The sequence below is a fragment of the Siphateles boraxobius genome, unplaced genomic scaffold, assembly GCF_051911475.1.
Source record: "Siphateles boraxobius isolate OS27281-9 unplaced genomic scaffold, OSU_SipBor_1 86, whole genome shotgun sequence".
Lineage (NCBI taxonomy): Eukaryota > Metazoa > Chordata > Actinopteri > Cypriniformes > Leuciscidae > Siphateles > Siphateles boraxobius.
The window spans coordinates 3,475,231-3,502,949 of record NW_027509215.1 but is presented as its reverse complement, the minus strand read 5'-3'; the positions used below and the strand labels follow the sequence as shown (position 1 = coordinate 3,502,949).

Below are 27,719 nucleotides of genomic sequence, written 5' to 3'. Positions count from 1 at the left end.
ACAGCTCATGAAAACCCCAAATTCCTATCTCAAAAAATTAGCATATTTCATCCAACCAATAAAAGAAGTGTTTTTAATAGAAAAAAAGTCAGCCTTCAAATAATTATGTTCAGTTATGCACTCAATACTTGAATCCTTTTGCAGAAATGACTGCTTCAATGCGGCGTGGCATGGAGGCAATCAGCCTGTGGCTGTTATTATGGAGGTCCAGGATGCTTCGAAAGCGGCCTTAAGCTCATCCAGAGTGTTGGGTCTTGCGTCTCTCAACTTTCTCTTCACAATATCCCACAGATTCTCTATGGGGTTCAGGTCAGGAGAGTTGGCAGGCCAATTGAGCACAGTAATACCATGGTCAGTAAACCATTTACCAGTGGTTTTGGCACTGTGAGCAGGTGCCAGGTCGTGCTGAAAAATGAAATCTTCATCTCCATAAAGCTTTTCAGCAGATGGAAACATGAAGTGCTCCAAAATCTCCTGATAGCTAGCTGCATTGACCCTGCCCTTGATAAAACACAGTGGACCAATACCAGCAGCTGACATGGCACCCCAGACCATCACTGACTGTGGGAACTTGACACTGGACTTCAGGCATTTTGGCATTTCCTTCTCCCCAGTCTTCCTCCAGACTCTGGCACCTTGATTTCCTAATGACATGCAAAACTGAGCAACAGTCCAGTGCTGCTTCTCTGTAGCCCAGGTCAGGTGCTTCTGCCGCTGTTTCTGCTTCAAAAGTGGCTTGACCTGGGGAATGCGGCACCTGTAGCCCATTTCCTGCACACGCCTGTGCACGCTGGCTCTGGATGTTTCTACTCCAGACTCAGTCCACTGCTTCCGCAGGTCCCCCAAGGTCTGGAATCGGTCCTTCTCCACAATCTTCCTCAGGGTCCGGTCACCTCTTCTCGTTGTGAATAAGAAATGCGGCCGCCATCTTAAACCGGTCATACTCCTATTTGCGTTGCATAGCATCAGTAGATGCCAGAGCACTGTGCAACATATTCCTGCTCAAATCGGCGGACCATCACTTGGGGATTACTTTTCACATTTAACATTACCGTACTATTGGTTTCATTTTGTGAACAAAATATTCCATGTGTCCTGTATCGTAGCTACATGTATGACCTTTGCAGCATAAAAAAAACGCGTGAAAATCAGTTCGGTATTTAGTGAGATATGATTAATTAAATGCGCTGACAGCTCATTGCTCCTGCCAAACAGATTACACTGAGCGGAGTGGGTGACCGGTTTAAGATGGCGGCCCCACGGCTCGTCCGCGCCCATAGGCAGTAGCGGTCGATAGGGCGTCTATCTATATGATGTCTATGGGATTACCCCCTTGGGATTAACCCGAACTTCTTCTTCTATGGATTAATTGGCAGGTTGCATACCAACTTTATGGTGCATACAGCCACCACCTGTGCTGGAGTGTGAAATGATTTCAGTCTAGATGTATGTTAAAATATGTCTATATTCTATTCCTAAGACCACTATGCTTAATGAATTTTAAAACTGAACTTACAATTTCCCTGGATCCTTGTTTTGTGTTTAATATGTTATTGATTGTAAATTCTTTGCATCCCATTTCCTGTAGCTCTCGTATTAACTCATTCTATTCCTGTTCATAACTAGGACAAAATATCAACACATGCTCAACTGTTTCCTTCACTTGGCATATTTTGCATAATCCTGTACCATGTTTCCCTATAATATGAAGTGTAGAATTAAGTTTTGTATGTGACTAACCGAACTAGTTTCACCTTCACGTAAAGAAAGAGTTGAAGGATTTTGCAGGAGAGAGAGAGAGAGGCAGAATTTCCACATACGAACGTACGGAGCCGGGTAGCGAATTTTCTTTTTGCAGGGTCGTAGGGGAAGACTCATGAATAATCATTAGGGAACTCATCCCTGATTGGCTCGCCGTTCTTGCTCCAACCAGAGCCGTTGAATACATTTTCCTTCCCCTACACATCTGTCACAAGCTTTACGTCACGTCTCTTTGTGGTAAAATAGCTAAACCATACATTTTATGTAGTTTAACAGAGCATGATTTAGCCTACTAGTCACCCCTACTGTTTGTACTGATGCACCCCCATGCCATGACCAATGTTTGTATTTTGCACCTGTCACTGATGAAAGTCTGGATGGTCCCTTTCATCTTTGGGACTGAGAACTGTTTTTCCATTTTTCCCAAAACACAAGCTGAAACATGCACTCATCTGACCACAGCACACATTTCCACTGTCTTCTAGACCATCTGAGATGAGCTCGGGTCCAGAGAACTCAGCAGCATCTCTGCATAGAATAGAGTTTTCCAAAGTACTCCTGACCACATGTGGCTATATTTAACACAGTAGCATGATGGTTTCTAATGCATTGTCATCTGAGGGCTTGAAGGTCATAAATGTTCAACAGAAGATTCCTGCCTTGCTCTACGTGGACTAAGATTTCTGTGGAATCCCTGAATATGTTCACAATATTATGTAGGGTAGATGGTGAAAGAACTCAATTCTTTGCATTCTTGCATTGAGAAAATGTGATTTTTGAATTGTTTGACAATTCTCTCATGAAATTTGTCACAATTTGGTGAGCCATGACCCATCTTTGCTTGCAAAGACTTAGATGCTCCTTTTACACCCAATCACGATACCCTCACCTATTCCAATTCACCTACTTATTGTTAACTGTTTCAAAACAGTTGAACTTGGATATTCTATAATGTTTCCAATTTTATTTAGCCTCCGTTCCAATTTATTTGGAGTGTGTTGCAGCCATCAAAATCAAGATTTGTTTATATTAGCAAAATTTAATTAAGTTAGTCAGTGAAAACATTGGAAATCTTTTCTTTGTACTTTTGTCAATTAAAAAAAAAGGTTCAAGAGAATTAACATCATTAGTTATAACAAACAACCATCAGCTAACAATTATAATTAGTATTTTTCTAAGTCTTATCCTTTTCCTATATTTTTTAATTAGTCTTATCCTTACTGGATCCTTCAGTAGATCCAGACACATTGTGATGTCTTGATACCCAGCCCCTGAAATACTGGCTTCTGTCATTTTTCTTGCAAACACAAATGCACACATTGGAACAGCCTAAATCCTAGAAATCTAAAAACAGTCGATCATTCCATCCAACACCGCATTTTTAAATAAAGTTGTTCTGTATTTGAGAGCTGTTTGCAAAATAGGTGTCCAAGGCCTGAATGTCTGGCTAGTTAGATTTATCAGTTATCCCCTGCTGTAAGATACTGTAACTACACCCTTCTGTTGCATTTTTCATTTTTAATTTTAAATTTGATTTACAGCATTTAATAGCAATCTTAACAACCGTATCAATTCTGTAAATGCACCGCAAGGGAGAGGAAAGAGCTAAGAGCGAGGTTACACAGGTGCGTTCTATAGGCCTAAGTCACACACCTGACACACGCATATATTTTCCTTCCCCTTCACATCTGTCACAAGCTTTACGTCACGTCTCTTTGTGGTAAAATAGCTAAACGATAGATTTTATGTACTTTAACAGAGGATGATTTAGCCTATTAGTGTTTATTAAAAATGTCCTGATAAATAACACTCGCAACATAATGGCAGATTAAGGTACATATCAAGGCCTTGTCGACACGTGTATTTTTATACCGGCATCAGGTCACTGAAACCGAACATTTTTGAAAACCCCCTGCCAGGGTGAGGATTTTCAGAAACGCCGGTTGCAGTGTTGTCGTGTAGACAGTAAAACCGGGGATTTTGCCTTGCGACGTTATCCACTTGATATCGTGTTTTTGCTTTTCATGTAGATGTCGAGATCATGTGTGGACGAGATTTTTTATTTTAAACGCAGGAGGAAAAACTCTGGTTATAAAAATACCCGTGTCCGTGTGGACTAGGCCTAGGCCTAAGTTTCTTTTGAGTAAGCAGGAATATTCCATTTGCCAAATATTTGCTTCGATTGTGGTAAAGATGTGAAAGATGACAGTGAAAGATGTACAAAATTCATTACTTTTATCTACAAATAATTGCAAATGCATTTCAAAAAAATATATTTTGGCACAAAAAATTTGCCTTGTATATGTATAAACAATGGTCTTGATGCGGGGAGGAGTCAATTAGGCCACACTCAGGTACATAGCGCATTAGCGAATGTGATTATATTAGTTCCTCATCATCAGTGATCATAATGGAGCACTATTCAATTTGAAGCGAAAGACAGGGGACTTCAGACACATCTCAGAATAACTCAGAAGATAACAGACGTATTGTCCTCTTGTAATCTGTTATTGGTAACTACTTTATATCAATATAAAAAACACATTCCATGTAGACTCTTAAGAGTATTATTGTCTTTCTCATATCAGCTATGGTGTGCATTAAGGGACATTCTGTATTGTATTTATTCACTTTGTTCCTCTGTCACTTACTCTGACTCAACAAAAACTTGTGAAACATTGAAAACACACTTTTTTCATTTAAAGAAGTTTACTTTGTTGAGTAACATGGACAGAAGGCATTCAGTAAAACTAACAAGAGTTAAAGTTCAGTAAGATCAGTATGACCATTCTGAGCATAACGCACAGAATTCTTTGCATTTGTAATGATGTAGTATCTAAGCTTTTAAAACACATGCTGAGGTTTTTGTAAAATGTTTTTTAATAGACCAAAAAACTTAAAATTCTTAATTCTTTTTTTCTCTCTGCATTTTTAGTATACCCTCATTTTCGGCCAGATGGCTTCTTGTCTTTCTTCACGTTGGGCACAGGTGGCTTCTTCACTTTGGGCACAGGGGGCTTTTTTACTTTGGGCCCAGGCGTCTTCTTCACTTTGGGTACAGGGGGCTTCTTTATTTTGGGTACAGGTGGCTTCTTCTCTTTCAGTACAGGGGGCTTCTTCTCTTTCTTGGGTGCAGGGGGCTTCTTCACTTTGGGTACAGGGGGCTTCTTCTCTTTCAGTACAGGGGGCTTCTTCTCTTTCTTGGGTGCGGGGGGCTTCTTCTCTTTCAGTACAGGGGGCTTCTTCTCTTTCTTGGGTGCGGGGGGCTTCTTCTCTTTCAGTACAGGGGGCTTCTTCTCTTTCAGTACAGGGGGCTTCTTCTCTTTCTTGGGTGCAGGGGGCTTCTTCTCTTTCAGTACAGGGGGCTTCTTCTCTTTCTTGGGTGCAGAGGGCTTCTTCACTTTGGGTGTCGGGGGCTTCTTATCTGTCTTGGGTGCCGGGGGCTTCTTCTCTTTCTTGGTTATCGGGGGCTCCTTCACTTTGGGTACAGGGGACTTCTTCTCTCTCTTTGGTGCCGGTGGCTTATATTCAACAATGTTTTTTCTGATATTTTCCATGTTATAAGGAGGTCCTCTTCCTAGCATCAGTAACAAAGCACAAATATGATATTTAAGTGGTCTCCACACATAAATTACATCACAATTGTGTGTATACACAACCCCATTTCCAGAAAAGTTGGGGCATTTTGTAATATATAAAAGTGTTTAAAAAGGAGCATCTCAGTGTGGCGAGCAGGACGAGGTCGAGGGCCGTGGGAGGACGGCGTGAGGCCGGTGGCGTGATTACTAATGAGCTGCGCGACTTGCAGTTTGCCGCTGCATCAAGAAATGCATCTTGAATCTCTGTTACGCAAGGAGAAAGCTATACAATGAGCTGCGCGACTTGCAGTTTGCCGCTGCATCAAAAAATGCATCTTGAATCTTGATCTTGAGATGCATCTTGAATCTCTGTTCAGTGCAGAGATGCTGCCGAGTTTTCTGGACCCGAGCTCATCTCAGATGCTCCAAAACACAGTGGAAATGTGCTGTGGTCACATGAGTCCACATTTCAGCTTGTTTTTTGGGGGAAAACAGTTCTCAGTCCCAAAGATGAAAGGGACCAACCAGACTTTCATCAGTGACAGGTGCAAAGGAGAAAGTTGGTCATAGAATGGGGGTGCATCAGTACAAACACCATGGGTGACTTGCATTTAAGGTATCATTAATGTGAAGGCATATATTGGGATTGTACAGAGACATATACTGCCATTAAGATGGCATCTTTCCTGGGAAGCAAGACAATCCCAGGCCTCATTCTGCACATGCTACAACAGAGTGTTTTTTTTTTTTACACTAGTCTACACCATAAAAGGGATGTGCTTGACTTGCCTGCCTGCAGTCCAACTCTGTCTCTTATTCAAAATGTATGGCCCATCATGAAAAAAAGAATCAGACAATGACGACCATGGACTGTTGAGCAACTGTCTTGTATCAGGTGAGTTTGGGCAAAAATTCCACATGTCCGTTATTGTAGGGATATTGAATTTACATTTTCATGCCCCTAAACAGGACACTGAACAAAACGAACTGTGATTGGTTGCTTTACATGTCAGTCAGATGGCCTCTAGGACGGTCCATGCATGAAAACTGCCATGGAATATTTATATATATTTATATTTATTCATTTAGCTGACGCTTTTATCCAAAGCGACTTACAATTGCTATATATGTCAGAGGTCGCACGCCTCTGGAGCAACTAGGGGTTAAGTGTCTTGCTCAGGAACACATTGGTGTCTCACAGTGGATTTGAACCCGGGTCTCTCACACCAAAGGCATGTGTCTTATCCACTGCGCCATCACCACCCCCAAATCCAAACCTTCTGCCGTCAGTCTGAAGGTCTGGCTACACAAGACTAAAACAAAATAAACTTGCAAACAATGTAAAATCCCAACTTACCATTAACTATGTTGATGCTGGGGCTGTATGTTGGTGCTGATATTTGTGTTGAGGTAATGATATTGTTAAAATTAGGCTTGTCTTGTACATTACTCTCAATATTAAGTCCTGTGGCAAGAAAACACACACAGTTCTTAATGATGGCATCCTTGCACATAAAAAATACTGTTAAGGACAGTTATTAAAAATAAGCATTTATGTTACACATATGTATTGTGAACATAATTATGAATACTGTTGGACAAGTATGAAAAACTTTCAAGTATTAAACACAAAATGTTCATAAATAATATCATAATTCATAAATGGAGTCTCAACATTTTTGCCTTGCTTTCTAGCCTGATAAAAAAAATCAGATGTTTACATGGAATATTATGTAATATTGTTCATCACTTTTTGCATTTATCTGTCAGCCCGTTGAGGTTGTAACACTCATTTTTATTGTGCTAAATAAAATATTAGGCCTACATACAGACACATTTTATACTCCGATTGCTTTCAAATATTTTTAATGTATGCATATACACTATAATTTTTTTAATATAATTTTCACAGTTGTGGCCGATATAAATTGTCCCACTATCAGTACAGCATGGGATTGCAAATTATCACAAAATTATGTAACCATGTTTGCCTGACTTGCTAGCAAAATAAATGTTTTTAAATGACAAATCAATAATTACAACTGGCACAGTTTTATTTGTTATTCACAAATTAAAATGGAGGATGAAAATGTCTATTCTACCAATAATAACAAGGTAAACTTACTTTTATATGGGACTGGTGATTCAGAATCAGCAAGCTTGCGTTTCCTTATGACACCACCTGTTAAAAATCAACCACAACAGGTCCTAGATTACACATGTAGCTGTATATCGAGCTCATGAATCTCTTTCATAAATGACAATTGTTCTCTTACCCAGGTCTTCGAAGAGTTGTGGTTGATGCTTTTCCAGTAAATAATAAAAGGCCTTTTTGACTTTGTCGCCTCCAGAATTTAATGATTCAAACAGCTTTCTCATTTTATCCTGGCTGGTTTTTTCTGCTTTGATCTCATCATATTTTTCTCCATGTAACATGCCTTTACTTTTTAACTCATCTGCTATTGGCATCACGGAAGTAACCCTTTCAGTAAGCTTTGCAAAGTAGTCATCCACAAACTTGGCCTCTGAGGACAAATGAATAAAATGTATTACACTGCAACCTTTGCTGACATGTAAACACACAGTTCTTTGTTGTTTTTTACATATTTACGTTTAATGAAAATTACAGTAAAGGTTAATGATAAAATTAATGATAAAATGTAAAACATTGTTACTGTATACATAGAATTCTAGTGGATAATCTATAAAATATGACATAGATCACAAAAATACCCAGGACAGCTTCCCTCTCCCACACTGGCTCTTCTATTTAAATCTCTTATGCAAATTCTCTTTTGTTCAGATCAGCCACCTCAGGACTAGGACTGAGCATTAGAGTGAAGTATCGTAGTGACACATAATTATTGTAAATAAATTATTGTATTGTAGTAAATTGGAGGAACATGCAGCATCTGAGACTGGTGTCTACATCAGCCATGTTGATGTCTCCAAATTTTCATCAAATAAAAATACTTTTTTTCTTCAGCAGTCCTAAAGCGTTATTGATAAGCACTTCCATTAGCCAATAGTTTTTGCTTGTTTGTTGTCAAATGTTTTCAAACAAACCATTTGTTAATGTACATACAAACTTAGTTTATCTTAATAGATAGAGCTACCTTTGCATTGCTCCTGCGGCTCTTCTTCAAGGTTGCTCTCGCTCATTTTTGTGGATAACCCCAAAACACGAATTCAGATGTCAGATCTCAATTTCAGTTCAATTCAATTCAACCAATTCAATTCAGATCTAGGGCTAGGCTATTGAAATATTTCAATTTGTAAACCTGTCGAGTTGCAGTTTCAAAGTTTTGTTGTTCCACGGAAATGAAGTGGGGTTTAGTCGAATAAAACGAAAGTGAAGTGATAACAATGTGATTGGTCAATGTAACTGAGCCGCGGTAGTATGATGAGGTGTCTGCGGAACAAAAAAGGGCATTTCACAGTTCTGGGGCGTTATTTTCTCAAATTGAGAGGGAGATTCCCGGAAAAGAGAGATCGCTATGAATATAAACGGATGTGTTGTTTAACGTTTCATTTGTGTGAATTTGCTAGCTACCCATTGTAAAAAAAGATCCAAGCAATCTATCCAAGCAATCTAACTTACTTCCACTCACAATCTAGCGTTAACTATTAGGCAATTAACGATTTACAATAATAAAGAACAGCAACAGTGAGAGTTGTAGCCTACAAAAATGCAAGATTTATCATTATAATCTGAATATCATTTAAAATCACGCCATTGTAAAGCGTTATATTATTTGACGCACTGCTCGTCTGAGTGCAGTTGTCACTTTAAAGGGTCCTATAATGCAATTTTATGAAGTCATGATTTTTTTTTTGGAGTGTACTAGAATAGATTTTCATTCTTGATTGTAAAAAAAAACGCATTATTTTTCACATATTTTACATTATTATTATTTTTAAAAAAGAATCACAGACAAGTAGGCTACAGTGCAAAAAGTACAGTTCTGTAGGTTACTATGTGAAACAGAATAACAGCAACTAAAAGAAAAAATAACAGGGATAAAAAAAGTGCTATATAATATTAGGGCAGTTACATCATTTTTAAAAGCTTTACATTTTTTATTGTTTTAAGCTTTTTGTTTTGTGATCTCATGTTTGAAAGGGTTTCAAAGTAGGCCTATATGTGGGATTACAAAATTAATTTATGGGGTTTTCTTTTGAGTTATTTTTTGTCTTATGAATACAGCCTATAACTTAGAACTACAACTAACCCTAACCCACAATAATTAAAAGAATAATAATGTAATTTTTCAGAAAAATATGTTTTTTGAAAACAAAGTAAAATGTCATAAGGTTCTAAATTAAGAGTTTTGTCTATTTTACAGTAAAATCAATCCAAAAATAAATAGGAAAGTGTCATAAAAATAACTGTTCAATGTCTTCAAATGATGTGTTACAAAAAGTACATTTATCACAAACAGTATGAATATATCTACTAATGGCTGCATTTACAGGATAACATTAACTGAATAATGTTGTAAATTATTACATAAACCATGTTCCCGTTCACCATCTCAGAGTCAGACAGCTGCCTTATAAAAATCAGCAACCTTAGAAACACTTTGAACAACTTAGAATGTCAGTGGAGAAAATCATATAGGTGTCAGGATACAGGCACAGAGGCGGAGGTAAGTGTATTCAAACGTGAATTTATTTACAATGATTCAAGTGACAAGGTGAATTGGCAAGGTTCAGGTGAAGGTGCGGTGACGATCACAACGTGCAGAGCGGATTCCAGGTGAGCAGATCCTCCTTTAGTTAGCTTGGCGTGAGCAGACACTGTTCATTGATACGTCTCCTTTTCCATTTCAGATACAGTAGCGGACACGGAGATCTCGGCGGGAACGTGGGACACTCAGACGAATCTCCAGGACTCGGGGAACATGGGACCAGGCAGGACTTCTGGGAACAACGGGACAAGGATACAAAGGTGAGTATACGTTACGTGGTGGTTTTCAGGTTGACTTGGAGACTTCAGGAGACAGAGGGTTATGGTCTATTCCTGTTGGAGGCTTGACAAAGACTGAAGTGTGCATGGGTGTTTTGTAGAGCTGGGTGATGAGGTAATTGATGGTGCACAGGTGTGAGTGGTTAGTATTCCGGGGAGAGTGATCTTTGAGTGGTGGATGGGAATGAATCTGATTGATTCCTGACACTACCCCCTCCTCCAGCGTCCGCGCCAGCGGACCCAGGACCCCGACGTCGCGGGGGTCTACCTCGAGGAGCAGGTTTTTCAGGATGTTGTTCATGGAAGTCAGTGAGTAGCATGGGATCGAGGACGTCCTTACGAGGTACCCAACTCCTCTCCTCTGGTCCAGAATTCTCCCAGTCAACCAGGTACTCGAGTTGACCACCCCGACGTCGGGAGTCCAGGATCCTTCTTACAGCGAAGATGGATTCTGCTTCAATGGGGAGTACCGGAGGATTCTCATCTTGCGGCAGATCAGTAGAGGGAACTGGAACAGGTGAGTGATGGGGTTTCAGAAGGGAGACATGGAATGAGGGGTGGATGCGATACTGGTTTGGCAGACGGAGCTGGTAGGTAACTGGATTAATTTGCCTCGTTATGGGAAATGGACCGATGTATCTTGGACTTAGTTTGCGACAAGGTAGTCTCAGCCGGATATCCTTGGTCGAAAGCCAAACCAGTTGGCCAGGTTGGTATTCGGGGGCGTTGCGACGATGAGCGTCTGCGAAGTGACTGTGGTGGTTTATGGCTTGTTGGAGGTGATGGTGAGCTTGGTTCCATACCCTCTCACTGTTCCGGAACCAGGCGTTGACTGCAGGGACTTCTGAGGACTCCCCGGACCACGGGAACAGTGGGGGTTGGTAACCCAGAATGCATTGGAACGGCGTTAAGTTGGTGGAGGTTTGTCGAAGGGAGTTTTGAGCATACTCTGCCCATACGAGATAGCGGCTCCAGAGATGCTGGTTGGCATGGCAGAAGGTACGGAGGAAACGGCTGACATCCTGGATTTTACGTTCCGCCTGCCCATTCGCCTGTGGATGATACCCTGAAGTTAGACTTACGGTTACGTTCATTAATGCAAAGAAGGCTCGCCACACCTTTGAGATGAATTGTGGCCCCCTGTCTGACACAATGTCCTCTGGAAGGCCGAAATTCCGGAAGACATGTTCCATTAACAGTTCTGCAGTTACAAATGCTGTGGGTAAGTTCTTAAGGGGAATCAACTTGCACGCTTTAGAAAAGCGATCAATGGCCACCAGGATACAGGTGTTTTCCTCTGAGGGTCGAAGGTCAGTCACAAAATCAACCCCAATGTGTGACCAGGGTCTTTGTGGAACAGGTAGGGGCATGAGCTTTCCAGCGGGTAAGTGACGGGGATTCTTATTCATAGCGCACAGGATGCATCCTTGGATGAAGGTCTTGACATCGCGGAGCATGTTGGGCAACCAGTAGCGGGTCTGGAGGGTGGAGCAGGTCTTGGTTATTCCAGGGTGACCAGTCCCAACGGATGAGTGTGCTGTGGAGTTTAGTGACATGCGAAATTCATCGGGTACGTAAATCTTTCCGGCTGGGCACTCTGGAGGACTTGGCTGGTGTCGGGACAACTCCATCAGTTGCTCGTTTAAATCCCACTGAATGGGATTGACAAACATCCTTTCTGGTAAGATATTCTCGGGTTCTTCGTGGTGAGTTTCGGGGGCATGGAGACGAGACAGAGCATCCGCTCGGACGTTCTTTGAACCAGGGCGATAGGAGATCTGGAAATGGAATCGAGTAAAGAAGAGTGCCCATCTGGCCTGGCGTGGATTGAGTCGCTTTGCTTCCTTTAAGTACTGGAGATTCTTGTGGTCAGTGAGAACCAGGAATGGGTGTTTGGCTCCCTCTAACCAGTGTCGCCATTCTTCAAGAGCAAGCTTTACCGCCAGGAGTTCCCAATATTATAGTTTACCTCAGCAGGCGATAACTTGTGAGAGAAGAACGCACATGGCATAGGTTTGGGGGACGAGTTGGAGTACTGGGATAACACAGCTCCTACCCCAGTAGTGGAGGCATCAACTTCAACAATGAACATTTCCTCAGGATTAGGATGTCGGAGTAGAGGAGCTGTGGTGAACGCTGTCTTTAGAGACTGGAATGCGTGATCGGCCTCACCGGTCCAGAGCAGTGTCTTGGGCTTTCCTTTGAGGAGAGATGTTAGAGGGGCAGTTAACAGGCTGTACTGGTGAATGAACCTCCGGTAAAAATTGGCAAATCCAAGGAACCTTTGCAATTCTTTAACAGTCTGTGGGGTTGGCCACGAAGCTATCGCCTTGGTCTTGCGATCGTCCATCTCTACTCCTTTTTCACTGAGTTGATAACCGAGGAACTCGACTGAGGTTTGGTGGAAGGAACATTTCTCTGCCTTAAGGAACAGGGAGAATTCACGTAGCCGTTGGAGTACTAGGGAGACATGTCGTTGATGTTCCACTGGATCCTTGGAATAGATTAGAATGTCGTCAATGTAGATTATTATGAACCGATTCAGGTAATCTCGGAAGACTTCATCCATGAAGCTTTGGAAGATGGAAGGAGCGTTTACCAGACCATATGGCATAACCAAATATTCGTAATGGCCTGCTGGGGTGATGAACGCGGTCTTCCATTCGTCGCCTTCTCTAATTCGGATGAGATTATATGCGCTTCTCAAATCCAGTTTGGTGAATACCTTAGCCTCTCGAAGTTGTTCCAGAGAGGAAGGAACCAGCGGGAGTGGATAGCTGAACTTCACGGTTATCCGATTTCAGTTGTGGCTTTTCTATAGTCGATACACGGACGTAGTCCGCCATCCTTCTTAGGGACAAAGAAAAAACTGACAGCAGCAGGTGATGTGGAGGAGCGGATATAACCCTGTTTCAAGGCTTCTTAATGTACTGTTGCATGGCTCTTTGTTCGGGGATAGACAGGTAGTAGATTCGTCCCTTAGGGATGGGCTCTCCTGGAACGAGATCGATGGCACAATCCCAGGCTCAGTGAGGTGGTAATTTGGAAGCCTCGACTGGATTGAACACATCTGCAAACAGAGAGTAACAGGTAGGGATGGACACTGACAGGCTTTCTGTGGGGCTTTCAACGGAGGTTGAGTTCACTGGAATGTTGCCGGGTATGTTAACGATGGGCGTGATCGCGAGTTCGGCGGTCCTGGACGCACATTTACAACCCCAAGTCAGTATTTTACCAGATTTCCAGTTGATATTCAGTTGATGTCGTATAAGCCATGGGCGGCCAAGGATTATATCAGTCTGACTGTTCTCTAATATGAAAGGTTCAAATAATTCATGGTGTGTATCTTCGACACCGAGGATGACAGGTTTGATCTGAGATGTGACATACCCTTGATTTATGGTTTCACCCGTCACTGCATGGATGGAGTACGGTCTGGTGGTGGCTGACTTCTCGAGCTGGAGTTTTTGACAGAGCTGTCCGGAAATGAAGTTTCCTGCCGACCCGGAGTCCACAATGGCTGTGGCAGAAACATGGAAAGTCGTGGATTTCAGGATCACTGATATCGTTAATGGGGCTGACACCGAATCGGTCGTAAAGACAGAACTCACAAGCATTCTGGGGGGTCGAGTTGGACATGACTGACGAAAATGTCCTCCCATTCCGCAATACAGACATAATCTTAGCTCTCGACGTCGGGCACGTTCCGCTGGAGACAGTCGGTGAGTATCCACTTGCATCCTTTCTCCACCTGCTTCGGATGGACCTTCCGCGGGGTACTGAGAGGTACTAGTGGGTCGTTGAGTTTCGAGATAGCAGCCCTGAGATCGTTGGTGCGCGCGGAGAGCTTGCTGGATAAACTTTTCCACACCCAGGCTGTCATCATATATTGCCATTTGAAGACGGAGAGCAGGATTCAAACCACGTCGGTAGACGGAGATGAGCGCCTTCTCGTTCCACCCACTTGCGGAGGCTAGAGTGCGAAACTCCAATGAATACTCAGAAACCGATTTTCTGCCCTGATGCATTTGCAGTAGTTTGTCGCTGGTGGAGGAATCATCAACTGGTCGCCCGAAAACTTCTTTAAAATGGTCTACAAATTCCTGTACCGACGAGGTAACAGTGGATTCCTGTAACCACAATGTTTCAGCCCATCTTAAAGCAGCCCCGGATAACTGTTGGATTATAAAAGCAATCTTCGATCTTTCTGTGGGGTACAACTGGGTCTGCTGTTCCAAAGCGAGCGAACACTGAAGCAGGAACCCGTTGCAATCCTCCGCCCGACCGGAGAATGGCGCTGGACGTGATGCTGGGTTCGCGAAGCAAACCATAGAAGAAGTGGGGCCTGCGGAAGTACTGAGGGTCGGCTGACTGGAATTCACAACAGCGGTTGTAGGTTGTACAGGATTATCATCATGGCGGGTAGACTCCATCGCGCTGTTTCTTTTCCTTTGTAGGGGAAGGCTTCTGTCAGGATACAGGCACAGAGGCGGAGGTAAGTGTATTCAAACGTGAGTTTATTTACAATGATTCAAGTGACAAGGTGAATTGGCAAGGTTCAGGTGAAGGTGCGGTGACGATCACAACGTGCAGAGCGGATTCCAGGTGAGCAGATCCTCCTTTAGTTAGCTTGGCGTGAGCAGACACTGTTCATTGATACGTCTCCTTTTCTATTTCAGATACAGTAGCGGACACGGAGATCTCGGCGGGAACGTGGGACACTCAGACGAATCTCCAGGACTCGGGGAACATGGGACCAGGCAGGACTTCTGGGAACAACGGGACAAGGATACAAAGGTGAGTATTTCAAAGGTGAGTATACGTTACGTGGTGGTTTTCTGGTTGACTTGGAGACTTCAGGAGACAGAGGGTTATGGTCTATTCCTGTTGGAGGCTTGACAAAGACTGAAGTGTGCATGGGTGTTTTGTAGAGCTGGGTGATGAGGTAATTGATGGTGCACAGGTGTGAGTGGTTAGTATTCCGGGGAGAGTGATCTTTGAGTGGTGGATGGGAATGAATCTGATTGATTCCTGACAATAGGCTGGTTCATCATAACATCGTAATATACATCATATACATAATTCACCCGCTATATTGCAAAATGTACCAGATTTTTCATATCAACAGAAAAATATACCAGGATAACCTGGCTTCTCTTGAGACTCCCCTGCTTCGCATTTAATGATGTGCCACCCACAATTTGATGTGATTGGTTACAAGATAGTTTGTGACATAAGAAAAACTGGCAATTTTTTAAGGACAAAATACTCAGCAATGGTGTTAACTTATGATTTGCACATGCATTGTCTTATTAAAAACACAGACATATAACAACATTAAAAACTTGATTTTGAGGGGGTCTTTAATATTACTTTTCAGTTTACAAATCAGTTTATCTTGCATTCTAGCATTAAACTGTTAAATGATTTTATAATTTAGTTATTTCGCTGTCCATATTGCAGTGTTGTTCTAAAGCAATATATTCACTTAGAGAATCATTAAGAATCAGAACGCAGCAGTTCTTCAAAGAGGTAAGGCTCCTGTTTCTGAAGAATCACAACAAATTTAACTTTTGCAATCACACCACTTGAATATACTGCGTAACAGATCTGTCTCATACTATCCGGACTGGTTAAATTAGTATGTGTGTGTCATGGTTCTGCCATCATGTCCTTGATTTTATCTAATCTTGTGGCAGGATCATGACAGACCCATATTTTGTGTACAAACCATGTACAAGGCCTTTTGTTTGGGCCATGTGCTTGTGTTGTCTCGTTATGTAAGTCCGCCCCCTTGTTACCCTCGTCTTGTGATTATTGTCTAGTCAGTTTCACCTGTCCTCGTCATTAGTGTTCCCTATTTGATCCCCTTGTGTTTGCTGTCCTGTGTCGGTTCATTGTTTGACATTGTCATACGTTGTGTGGATCAAGCTGTGAGTAACCTGTTGAGAATCCTGTCTTCAAGAAGTGTCTGTTCCTGTCGTAGCTGTGAGTTTACTGTCTGAGTATTAGTCTTGTCCTGCCTTGTTTTGCCCCATCGTGGGTTTTTGTTTTCTGTGTTTGTCCATTAATAAACCATGAGAATCATTTGCTGTCTGCTTTTGGGTTCATCCTTCATCCACATAACAGTGTGATTTCAGAATATAGTTCCTCATGAATTATTCTCTGCTCACGCAGTTTATCAGCAATGCTCTTCACGCTTTTAACCCTTTGAATGAGAGCCGATCTGTGTTTATCAAAAAACTGTGCTTTATCTATCTCAGAATTCAGTTGTGGCTCATCTTGGACTTGCCTTTGATTTAACTGAGCAAGTTTGGCTTTCCATATTGTGGCAGTCCACGCAGATTTCTTGTCCTTTTCTCTGACCAGATTCATCTGTACATCACCATCCTGATGTTGCATGATCTCAAAGAAGTTTGGATCAACATCTGTTCTAAATGAAATCCCCTCTACAGGATGAACTGAAGAACCAGGAGCCTCAAGAAGGTGTGTTTTCATCTGAAATGGTCTGTTAGGTCTGGGATGGCTGATCGGATGACTTGGTTTTTCATTCTGCTCAACTTTCTCTTTTGAACAAGTGTCATTCACTGGAAAAAAGTAGATGTTAAGAATGAGAGGATCTTTACAGCGCATGTAGAGAAGAAGGTTACAGTGGTTTTCCCACTCCGTAAACCAGCTTATAATTAGAGTTGTAAAAGAGAAGGATGGTTGGAGTATTTTGGCATGATAACGGGTCAACTTGTAAAAGAGATGGATGGTTGGAGTATTTTGGCATGATAACGGGTCAACTCTACAGATTGTAAAGATACTCCTTCCTCTCTTTTGCTGAGGAGCTTCACAGCATGTTTGAGAGAGGGGTCAGACTCTGCTAAACAGGCGTAATGAGGGAGATGGGCCTCCTCCAGTTTCCCTGAGATCACGGTCACATCAATCACTGGACCAATTCGCTCACACTGAAGCCGCTCCAGCTCTGCACTGAGGAAAAGTCCATCCACTTCACGATACTGGAGAGTGACGTCACCAGCACAGACCCATCGCATTCTGGTCCTGCTGCACTCGAATCGACCCGCCTGAGTGCTGATGCTAAACTTTGACCCTCCTTCATCTGTACAGACTGACGGCTCCACGTGAACCCACTGATCACAGTCAACAATGTGAACACAAGACTGACAGTGAAGATTCATTTCAGAAGGTTCAGCCTAGAGAACAGAAAGGGTAATGATAAATGAGATGATAGATGTATAAAGGAGAAAAAAATTGTATTAAATGATCTCACTCTTCCATCTCTTCCAAAACCTTTGGTTTGAAGTGAATCTTCACTTTCTCATTGCAGCTGTGGCTCCAGTCCTGTTCTGTGCACTGGTCAGTGAGTTTACTGCACTTCCTCCTTTTAAAGATGGAGGAAACAAAATAAATAAATGTACAAGAGATATGAAATAATGATGAGAAAAGGAAACTGTATTTCACTTGTATTGATAGTATTTCAAAATCAATTTTTGGAGATTAAAATGGATCTTGAGGGAGATTATGGTTTACCCTTCAATGATCACAGTGCAGTGTGGATCCATCAGTGATTCGTGCAGTAACTCGAGTCCCTCCTCAAGCATCAAACCAGTGACACTGACACTATAATACAACATTTTATCATTTTTGGTCTTTTGTACAGGGACATTGTTGTAATCACAAAACATTCAGCACAAAGGTTTAAAAATCACAGCATGGTCTGGTTCATCAGTTAATGCTACAGTGAGTTTCACATCAGTCTTACCACACTTCTTGCAGACTGCTGCAGGTCTGGATGAGAGAGAGAATCCTGCGAGCCCAGCTCTGATTCAGACTGAATATCATCAGCTCCACACTCTTCAAACCACACACAGAGTGCAGGAAAGAAAACAGACCATTCGTATGCTCATTACACTCTGGAGATCTGCAAGAAGTACAATAAAACAAAGGTAAAAAGACCAAAAAGAATAAACTGCATATTAAATGCTATAGTTTCATGTTGGGGATTCTTAATTACTCTGGATTGTATCTAGCCTGTTTGTGGAATCTCTGGAAGCAGATTTTCCAGTCAGAGCTGCTTAACGCTGAGTGAGTACAAGTGACAGTGATATGTGAGAGAGACTTAAACATCTGTCTTTGCCTCACGTCCAGCCTAAAAAACATACACGTTGCAGGTGAACATATTACAGCCAAACATAGCAATTATACAATTAGGCAATTCGTTATTTAAATGGTATTCCATGTAAAGATTAAAATTTTTGTTTGTGACATACCTGATGTCTTTATCACAAACTAAAACACTGACTGATGAGAAGAGACTCTCAGCACTGTAAATTTCTTCCTCAACACTGGCAAGAAAAATAAACAAGGAGAGAAGAGGATCATTTGGATATTTTTTTTGCATATGTCGCATGGATCTATATTTTGCATCTAATGCAATGAAATTCAGATTTTAAGTGTGACTTAAGTGTCCAAATTTCATATGGGGCCCCTGTATACAGTATTTGACCGCTGTTCCTTGTATCAGAGGACATGACAGAAATCAATTATGAATAAAAGCAAATGCTCGTACCTTAGCTCTTGTAGACTGGTGCAGGTCTGGATGATGGAAATGATCCCAGATGCCCAGGTCTCATTGAGATTGAACACCTTCAGATCCAACTTCTTCAAACCCACAGAGTGAAATGAAGACAGAAGCAAACACATGATCCTCAAGACCTGAGGAGCTGCAAAAATATATTTTCCCACAACATGTTTGAATAACAGTAAAGCTACTGATATGACAAAAGGAATATTTTTCTTACACTTTTCCTGCCTTGCTGAGTGTCTGTAAGAAGAGTGTCCAGTCAGTGCTGGATATCTCTGAGTGTGAACATGTAAGACTGATGTTTACAACTGCTGGATATGATGGATTCTTCTCAGAGGAGCTCAAAGACAACCTGAAACAGACAGAAACACAGATGAACATTTGATAACAGCACTGTACACTCACTATGAAGGATATCTGCTGTGTTCTGAAACATAACTTAAGAAAATAACAGTGCATTTGCAACAGATTCTTACAAAACATCTCCACGAGTGACTGACAGATCAAGTGACCATCTGAGACTCTCAGCAATGAATTCATCCTCTTTAACTCTACCAATCGGAACAAAGACACAAAATACTGAGAAAGTCAGAGAAATAACTAATAAATTACATTGTGACATTTATGGTAAAATATACAAACAAATGTTAAAACACTACATTCAGAATGAAAATGACTGCCATTTCTTATATTGGAAGATGTTGTCTGTTAATATTACTTTAGTTTTCTCAAGATTTTTGATTCATCAAGAATCTGAATCAAATCTCCAACATCATACATGTAGTCCACTGTCAACCTGTTGACAAAAACAAAAATATGTAAATACTGATTTTTTAAAGTAAATCATGACATAAACATGAATTACAGTTTAATGACAAATAAAAGTGTCCATGATAAAGGAAAAATAGTGCATGTGCACATTTTTGGTATATTTGTATTCGTTATGGTTTCATATGGTTTGAAAAACAGTTCAATAACAAGCGTCAGGTGGAATATATCAGTTTTAAATATATATAAAATTATCTATACAGTATATTTAAATATACTTTATACTGTAATACTTTTTACTGTAAATAATTGAGGATTATGTCAAACTACTCAATAAAGTTTTCTTTTCTACATCATAATTCATTTTTTATGGCTTTTTTTTTCTTCATTATGATCTCACGATGGTAGTTAGTACCAGAACTCCCCACAACATAACATAAGTAATATTTTTTTTAACATATTCATCACAGCAGAGAGTATTCTTATATATATATATATATATATATATATATATATATATATATATATATATATATATATATATATATATATATATACACACACACACAATATTTAATTAATAATTGTATTTTGAAAATAGCTTAAATCAAGTTAAGTTTTATGCTTTGGATTTCTCAACCCAAACACACTGACCTCAGAGTCTCACACATTCAGAGCGCTGGCTGAAGAATCTTGAGTTTATCAGCTGTTAAATCACAGTACATGAGGTTCAGTTCTCTGATGTGTGGACAGATCTGAAGACAGTACAGCAGTCTGTGCTCCTCAGGGAAATACAAGACAAATCCATGGACCTGTAAGCTTTCAGATCTTTCCTGACAAACCCCTCATCCTGGAGCTCATACAGACAGTGGAGAGCAAACAACTCAATTCCATACTGGCGGGTCAAAACAATAGCTCTCTTGAGTGTTTTCTTCAATTCTCTTTTCTTCAGTTTTATGGTGTGAGGAATGGTACATTTGTGCTTATTAAAGAGTTGGCTGCTCACCTCCTCATTTAAGAGACCATAGATGAAAAGCAAAACTAGAGGGATGGGATTTGATCTTCTTTCTCTCAAAACTGGAGATGGCCTGTCAATTATAGCCTCACATTTCATCAAATTAAACAGCTTAGTGACATTTAAGTGCTCTTCTTTATCCAGTAAAACATAATAAAGAGCAGTGAATAACTCCTGAAAGCTGAGATGCATAAACCTGAACACTGGCTCCTGTTTGTCTTTCTTTTTCAAACTATCTTTATATAAGAACAAACGCATGGCGGGATCTAAGCCAGTCTCGGACACACTCTTTTCATCAAAAAAGACTTGCTGATTTTGTATTCCTCTCTCTGCCAGCTGACCCAAACTCCTCAGCATGGAGAGGACAGACTGACTTTGGCCATGATGCTCCAGTAGTGTGGACACAAAGTGCACATATATGGAGGTGCTTGTCTTTAGTTCTGCCATCATGTGATCATCATCAGTAATGTGCTTCTTTAGACAAAAACAGACCATCCAACACAGCAAAGGCACAGAGCAAGTAGTCAAGAGGCCTTTATTTGCTTTCACACTCTCATATGTTTTCTTGAAGAGTTGCGCATCTTGAAAGATCTTGTGGAAGTACTCCTGCACCCCTTTCTCAGAGAAGCCCACAATCTCAGTGAAACGCTGAGGTCCTTTGAGGAGATTCATCACTGCATCATCAGCTATAGATCTCATAGTTACCAGCATGAATGATTCAGGCAGCAAGACTCCCCTCAACAGGTTCCTAGAATAACCATAGGTGGCGCTCTCTTGGATAGATTAGTGTGAAGTAACATGAAATGAATGGGTGGATGAGACACATACTCATCCGATCCGTCAATGAGGAAGAGGACTTTCTCTGGTGTGAACTCTAGTATTGGTGAGATCTGATCTGATGTTAAACTGCAACTCCAGCTCAAGAGCTCATTCAAGCTCATCTCCTCAGAAATACACTTCAGCTCATCACTCTTCAAAAGAAAAATTAGATCAAAGTTTTCAGAGTAAAGTTCTCCAGATGCCCAGTCCAACATGATCTTCTGTAACGTAAAGGATTTACCTCTTCCAGAATCACCACTGAGAATCACAGTTTTCGGTGTGTTTCCGTCACTGTCGGTACTGAACAGCTGGTCTATTCTGATGCTGTGATTCTTGTCATTTGATAACAGTTGAGATGATGTTTTTATTCCAGAAGCGTGAGGAGACCTCACACGTCCACGATAGTATTTCTCATTCTGATCTTTGTTCCTCTGAATGATCACTGGTTCAGTGTAACGGGCGGCCAGTTCCACACGTTCATCAGATGGAAGATTGTACTCTGTCACAAATTTACATCTGTCAGTGATTGAAGCCTTATACTGAACAATCACGGGGCTCAAACCTACAAGAAACATAAAACACTGACTTATATTAAATAGTAAAGTTCCTACAAATAGATGGTAGCCTAACTAACATGGATAAGACAGCTGGCATATAACCGATAATGTACAGATAATCGATAATGTACAGGAATAGATAGACAAACAGACAGACAGACATTTTTCAATTATGAGGTTGAGGCTTCCAATATTGTGTATTTTTTTATACTCAATAAGGTCTACCAATTAATCTGAAAATAGGGACTTTACAACCTGTGGCATAAAAGCCTGTATGGTTTTAGTACTGTGCTGGTCATTAGACTGTTTTTAGAGTAGTTTAAATTGGTTGTCTTTGTAAAAAAGGAAGTAGGTATGTTGCCACATTTGTGTAACAAAATCTCACTTCCATTCAAACCAACTTCTTGTACAAAAGACATAAAATCTACATAGTCTGTAGTATCAAATGTGTAATCAAAAGTTATGAACAAAAAAGGCAACCAAGAAAGTTTTACTGTTATTCAAAAACATTGTGCAAAGCTATATTTTCGAATTATATACAACATAGAAACAGACAATATGACTTTGCATAATGAGCTTTGTAAATCTAAATCATACACACAGGGAGAAGCACGTTGTGCTGATATAACGGTTTCTTTTTCTGCTTTGGTTTTAGGTTATTTTGATATGGTATATTTGACCCGTCCAGCCATTTATGTTAAACCACAAGGCAAAATATAATGGAAACCATAAACAAACTACACACAAATTTGACCATTTTGAATATTCGGCAGTAAAGGGCAATTGAAATAAACACTTACAGTTATCTGACATTCTTAAGATCATCCTCCATCAAAATTTAAAAGAAGAATAAATGATATATGTTTGTGTCTAGCTTGATGAAAGAGTTACAGAGCTTTGGAAAAATTCGAGAAGAGAAAGGAGGAAGTAAGACCACGATTTATTGTTAACTCCCAGTTAACCAGTCAAAAAACATTGTACTAAGACAGACTCTGTAACTATCTTCCCATATACTAAAAAAAACAAAAACACTTTAGACTTGTTACATCTTTGTTATAGAATATATAAATGTTTGCCAGCTGACTTTGAAAAATACTTCTCTGTCCATATTTTGCATGGTTTTATACACTTTTATACACTCTGCACTTGTGGGTTTAAACCAAATTAACCCTTTAAGTACACAAGAACTAAAAATACAAACTGGCAAAACTGCAATAAGTTAAAGGTAAATGCCGGCACACTAAAGTTTGTGCCAAAAAAAATAATAATAATACAAACTGGCAATTATATATATATATATATATATATATATATATATATATATATATATATATATATATATATATATATATATATATATATATATAATATTAAGGATAAACGGTTTAAAACTGCACATGCCTGGACTTCAAGAAGCAAGCAGCAATATAAGTGAAAAAAGTAATACAAGTAGTCCTATGTCAGTACTCCGAGCTTGACGTGCAAAATATTGGGGGACAGTAATATTGTTTTCATATTGACAATGTAGGCTATATATGCATTATATTATAAATTACAAAAATATTGTACTATTTAAGACTAAAATGTTAATGTCACAGTTCAATTTCAATTCAGAGACTTACCATATTGATAATCAAAGCTTGATTCAAGATCAAAACTGAGAAAGAAAATGAATCAGAGACAAGTGTCAGCGCAACAGAGACTTTCTTGAGATGCAACAGAATAGTGTAGCTGTAGCACTTTATGAGAGCTGCTTGTAAGTAGGAAACATTTCCGGCACGGTATATGCATAACACATAAGCACTGCGAAACTTAAACATGTCAGTAATGAGGTTAGGTTAGTGGCACATTAGATATGAAATAAAAATCCTTTTGTGTGGTGACTATCATGTCATAGCCCGGCCCTGACCATAACATATTATCAAAGTGTGTTGTCCAAAGAAAGACTGTCAAAACATTAAGTAGAAATTATGAAACAAGTTTGGCAAACCAATTACTCAAATCTGAGAGATCCAACATTGACTGGTTTGTTTGACGTCTTAGTCTTTCTGGATTTCTTTACACCATTTCTTTCATTACACTCTGAAGATCTGCAAGAAACACATTAATAATACAACTATAAACAAATCACGACAAACCTATGACCAAAACACTAATCTGGGCATTTAATTGCCTTAAAAGTGCATAAAGTAATTATTTTCCACTCAACAAAAGTTTTAAACTGAAATAAATTAATAGTAAAGGGTACATGTTCACTGTAAAATGATGGAGGCTGAGCGTGGACAAGGGAGAGAGGTTTTCGAGAGAAATTCAGACTTCCGTCTATGCCTCATATCTAACCTAAAAAACACAGTTTAAACATGAATGTTTAATGCAAATACAGTTATTTGAGTGTTGAGTTTTTTCGAAGAACACTTAGGATGCATTCCAAACACTGGATGTGTAGTGACAACCCAGTCTCATAAAAATGTACCCTGACTACGTTGGTCCAAACTAATACACTAAGAGTTGAGAAGAGTCGATGGTTGCTGTCTTCCTCAAAACAGAATAAAGGATCAAATATATAAATCGTAAAGTCAAATATCAATATTTATCTGCAAAAGAATTAGACTTTATGAGAAACACTGAAGGCTGTCTGTCTCCACTAAAAATAATCTTCCAGTTAATTTAGTAAAAACAGTGTGGAAAGAATCTCTAAATAATTTTTTGTAAAGCGTTCCCTCTTTTTTCTAAAATATTAATTGTTTTTATGTCGACTTGCATGTTGTAGGGTTACAAAATAACCCCTTATTTGTACCTTTAACATTTTTCTGATAGGGTATATAGAATCACTAAATGTTCCAGCTAGAGGAAACAATATTAAGGCCATCAGTATTTCTGATTTATTCACGTCTGCAAAAGATTACAACCATCCACACACAAATACACACATAGCTTGAGGTTAACTTCGCTCATAAGTAGAAGGTGAGGAGAAGGACAGAAATCTAAAGGTAGATGAAGAGCCTGCTACTTCATTCGGATCATGGGACTTGGTGTGTTCTTACCTTGGGCATTGATCTGCTGTAACATCAGACACTTTGTAACCTTCTAGAGATAAATCAGAGACTAGAATAATCAAATTTAATCATTTATTTGTCAGGTACAAAATTAAGAAATTAAGAGAACAATGTAAACCAATTGACAAAGTTATCAATTTATCAAGGAGAAGAGAATCCTTCCAACTGGAATGTAAAAACAGATGCACAATAATCATGTCAACGTGTTCTGAAAGGAAATGAACAGTAAAGGCAATCAAAGATATCAAGGCAGCTCTAAATGACATGAAGGCGAGTATATGACACTAAATTGTGACATCATTATGTAAGTCAGTGGAGGATTGTCAAAGTTTAATCTCAAATTTGTTTACTTTGCAAACACTGTAAAATCATTCCTTATTTATTTTTAAAAATTCATTTTATTAATATAAAAGATTTAATCTGAATATATTTAAGTTGAATAACTATAGATGATGTATAAAATGTTGTCTTTATAGCATTAAAAGAACACCATAAAAATGTTCATTATGGCTTTAAAATGTTCACCTAAAAAAATATATATTTTCTTCCATGTAACGCAAAGGTCAAATGTTCCAAAAAAGTACAACTTTACTTTCATACATTTCAAATGTGTAGAACAGCCTACAAATTCTGTTATATTAAATGTTTAAGACAATTTGATTTTGATTTTTTTTACATGACAAAGTTAAACTGTTCCTTTCATTTTTAACATTCTCTCATGTTCATGTAGCTGCATCTTCTCTCTTTTTCCACATTAGGTCTGTAAAGTCTTGCACAGTACTGTTTGTTGAGCATCAAGGACAGAATATCAGCGATCTGTAAAAATAAAAATAAAGTTTGCTTTGCTCTCCAGTGAGAATATTCCTAACAAAGGTGATTTCAGATCATAAGTGTTTGACATGTATATTGATACAGTACATAACATGCAATTGACACTCACTGTAGTGTTCAGTTCACTGTAGCTGCATTCTCTCCGGCCGGTTCCACTCACTGCTGTCCAGCTCACTTGTGTTTTCAGTAACACCACCTGTTACCATCAACCACAGAACAGGACAGGTCATATACAGGTTTGAGTTTATAATCTCAAATAATATCAACTGTAGATTCTCTTACCCAGGTCTTTGAAGAGGAATGGTTCATGGTTTTTCAGTGCATGATAAAAGTCATTTTTCACTCGGTCTCCTCCGGCTTCTAGTGCTTCAAAGAGCTTTCTCATTTTTCCCTGGTTGGTATTTTCTGCTCTGATCTCTGCATATGTTTCAGCGTGTATCATGTCTTTATTTTGTAGCTCATCTGCTATTGGCATCACTGAAGTAACCCTTTGAATAAGAGTTGCACGGTTCCTAGTCACAAACTGGGCCTCTGGGCATAAAATGATGAATTAGGATATATAGCATAGAAACAAGGCTATATTTAAAAGTCTTCGTAACTAATTTTTATAAAAAATAAACAGGGTAATTGTTTACTTGTACAAAATAGAGATTTAGATTTGTTTCAACTATTTGAGTTTGACAACTACATTAGATCGCGCCGTTTCTGTCACTTACCAATGCTGCTCATCCTGTTGAATAACCTTGAACGACGAAATGGCGATAGCTATGATCCGCCACGTAGGCCAGTCTGTCTACTTATAAGTTAGGCTATAACTCTTGAATTAAAAAAATTAATCTGCCGTACACAGGTTGGCAAAATACAGTCTATTTTCAACTGAACTAGTTTGACGTAAAGAAAGAGTTGCAGCAAGTACGCCTAGTCCCGGAAAAACTGAAAAACGAAAGTATTCAATGTAAATGTAAATAACATGGGCTGGGCGTAGCCTATAAGACGTAATGTCTTCGTAATGCATCACTCTAGTAGGCCTATTATTAGTAGGCTACAGTCTATTATATATTATTCAATGAAATAAGAGTTTGAGTTTATTTTTATTTCACAAATACCACTACCAGTAATTTTTATAATACAGCGGGGGTACAGAATCAGAATCTGGTGTAGTGAAATGGGTCCCCCAAAGAAGCTAAAAAAAGCTTATAGGTGGGGGCCCATAGTTTATGAAAAAGAAGTGGTACAGACAAGGTAGTTACCACCTGCAACCAAACAATGGTAAAGAACTGAAAGAACGGAAAGCACACCAGTACATACATAAAAATACATACACATACAATCATACACATACATCCCAGTAGTCCATGAAAAGACAGTTTTATTATATTAAATATAGGTTGATAGATAATATTTTTTTAGTTGTCTTTTAAAGTTTTTTAAAAAGACTGGATGATTTGCGTTTGGTCTGGATACGTTTTTTAAACTAATAATTTCCAGGCATTGGCGGAGTTTCTGTAGGCTTTTGTGTATCATCTGTCTGCACATCAAGTGTCTGCATTTATAAATATTTACACACACACAAAAAAACCTTTTTCTCACCAGCCTTTAAAATAGCTACATTTTCATCAAAATAGGCTATATTTCGTGCATACAGGCTATAAGGAATTATTTAGCTAAAATATTTAGCTTTTGAAATTCATTTTGGACCTTGAGCTTATAGGCAACCATTAACGCGTATCATGTGTAATGCATCGATTCGGGATAATACTTGTCAATCACGAGAG

The 27,719-nt window shown here is 39.5% G+C and overlaps 3 protein-coding genes and 1 pseudogene across 3 annotated transcripts in view; all 4 read right to left on the bottom strand.

Moving 5' to 3' along the window:
• The window catches only part of nlrp1 (NLR family pyrin domain containing 1), a 33,780-nt gene extending 10,861 nt beyond the window's left edge, over window positions 1–22,919 (bottom strand). Inside the window, 14 exon segments of the mRNA XM_077221828.1 lie at window positions 17,585–17,695; window positions 17,845–17,934; window positions 18,077–18,235; window positions 18,329–18,463; window positions 18,585–18,659; window positions 18,884–19,012; window positions 19,014–19,037; window positions 19,116–19,250; window positions 19,375–19,449; window positions 19,617–19,694; window positions 20,321–20,435; window positions 20,438–21,433; window positions 21,436–22,062; window positions 22,858–22,919. Coding sequence (XP_077077943.1) covers window positions 17,585–17,695; window positions 17,845–17,934; window positions 18,077–18,235; window positions 18,329–18,463; window positions 18,585–18,659; window positions 18,884–19,012; window positions 19,014–19,037; window positions 19,116–19,250; window positions 19,375–19,449; window positions 19,617–19,694; window positions 20,321–20,435; window positions 20,438–21,433; window positions 21,436–22,062; window positions 22,858–22,882 — 2,774 coding nt within the window. The 5' untranslated portion in view covers window positions 22,883–22,919.
• On the bottom strand, window positions 4,375–8,722 carry LOC143731254 (uncharacterized). The gene is made up of 5 exons (XM_077221983.1): window positions 8,456–8,722; window positions 7,616–7,864; window positions 7,465–7,521; window positions 6,697–6,804; window positions 4,375–5,338 (listed from the first exon to the last, which is right to left on the bottom strand). Exons 1-5 carry the CDS (start codon window positions 8,499–8,501, stop codon window positions 4,704–4,706), a joined length of 1,095 nt encoding a protein of 364 aa, XP_077078098.1. The 5' UTR covers window positions 8,502–8,722; the 3' UTR covers window positions 4,375–4,703.
• LOC143731142 (NACHT, LRR and PYD domains-containing protein 1 homolog pseudogene) lies at window positions 16,423–17,492 on the bottom strand (annotated as a pseudogene).
• A 2,252-nt stretch (window positions 22,920–25,171) lies between the features above and the next one.
• LOC143731255 (apoptosis-associated speck-like protein containing a CARD) lies at window positions 25,172–26,939 on the bottom strand. The gene is made up of 4 exons (XM_077221984.1): window positions 26,661–26,939; window positions 26,227–26,475; window positions 26,054–26,140; window positions 25,172–25,929 (listed from the first exon to the last, which is right to left on the bottom strand). The coding sequence occupies exons 1-3, from the start codon at window positions 26,671–26,673 to the stop codon at window positions 26,067–26,069; spliced, it is 336 nt and encodes a 111-aa protein (XP_077078099.1). The 5' UTR covers window positions 26,674–26,939; the 3' UTR covers window positions 25,172–25,929; window positions 26,054–26,066.
• Between the last annotated feature and the right edge of the window lie 780 nt (window positions 26,940–27,719).

What these genes read in the sequence shown, in the direction of transcription:
- LOC143731254 (XM_077221983.1), bottom strand. Translation starts at nt 8,501, where the DNA reads ATGAGCGAGAGCAACCTTGAAGAAGAGCCGCAGGAGCAATGCAAAG. An exon ending in ACAACTCTTCGAAGACCTGG is followed by an intron (nt 7,522 to 7,615) that starts GTAAGAGAACAA and finishes GATTTTTAACAG; the next exon opens with GTGGTGTCATAAGGAAACGC. An exon ending in CAGCATCAACATAGTTAATG is followed by an intron (nt 5,339 to 6,696) that starts GTAAGTTGGGAT and finishes TACTGATGCTAG; the next exon opens with GAAGAGGACCTCCTTATAAC.
- LOC143731255 (XM_077221984.1), bottom strand. An exon ending in ATTCCTCTTCAAAGACCTGG is followed by an intron (nt 26,141 to 26,226) that starts GTAAGAGAATCT and finishes TGATGGTAACAG; the next exon opens with GTGGTGTTACTGAAAACACA.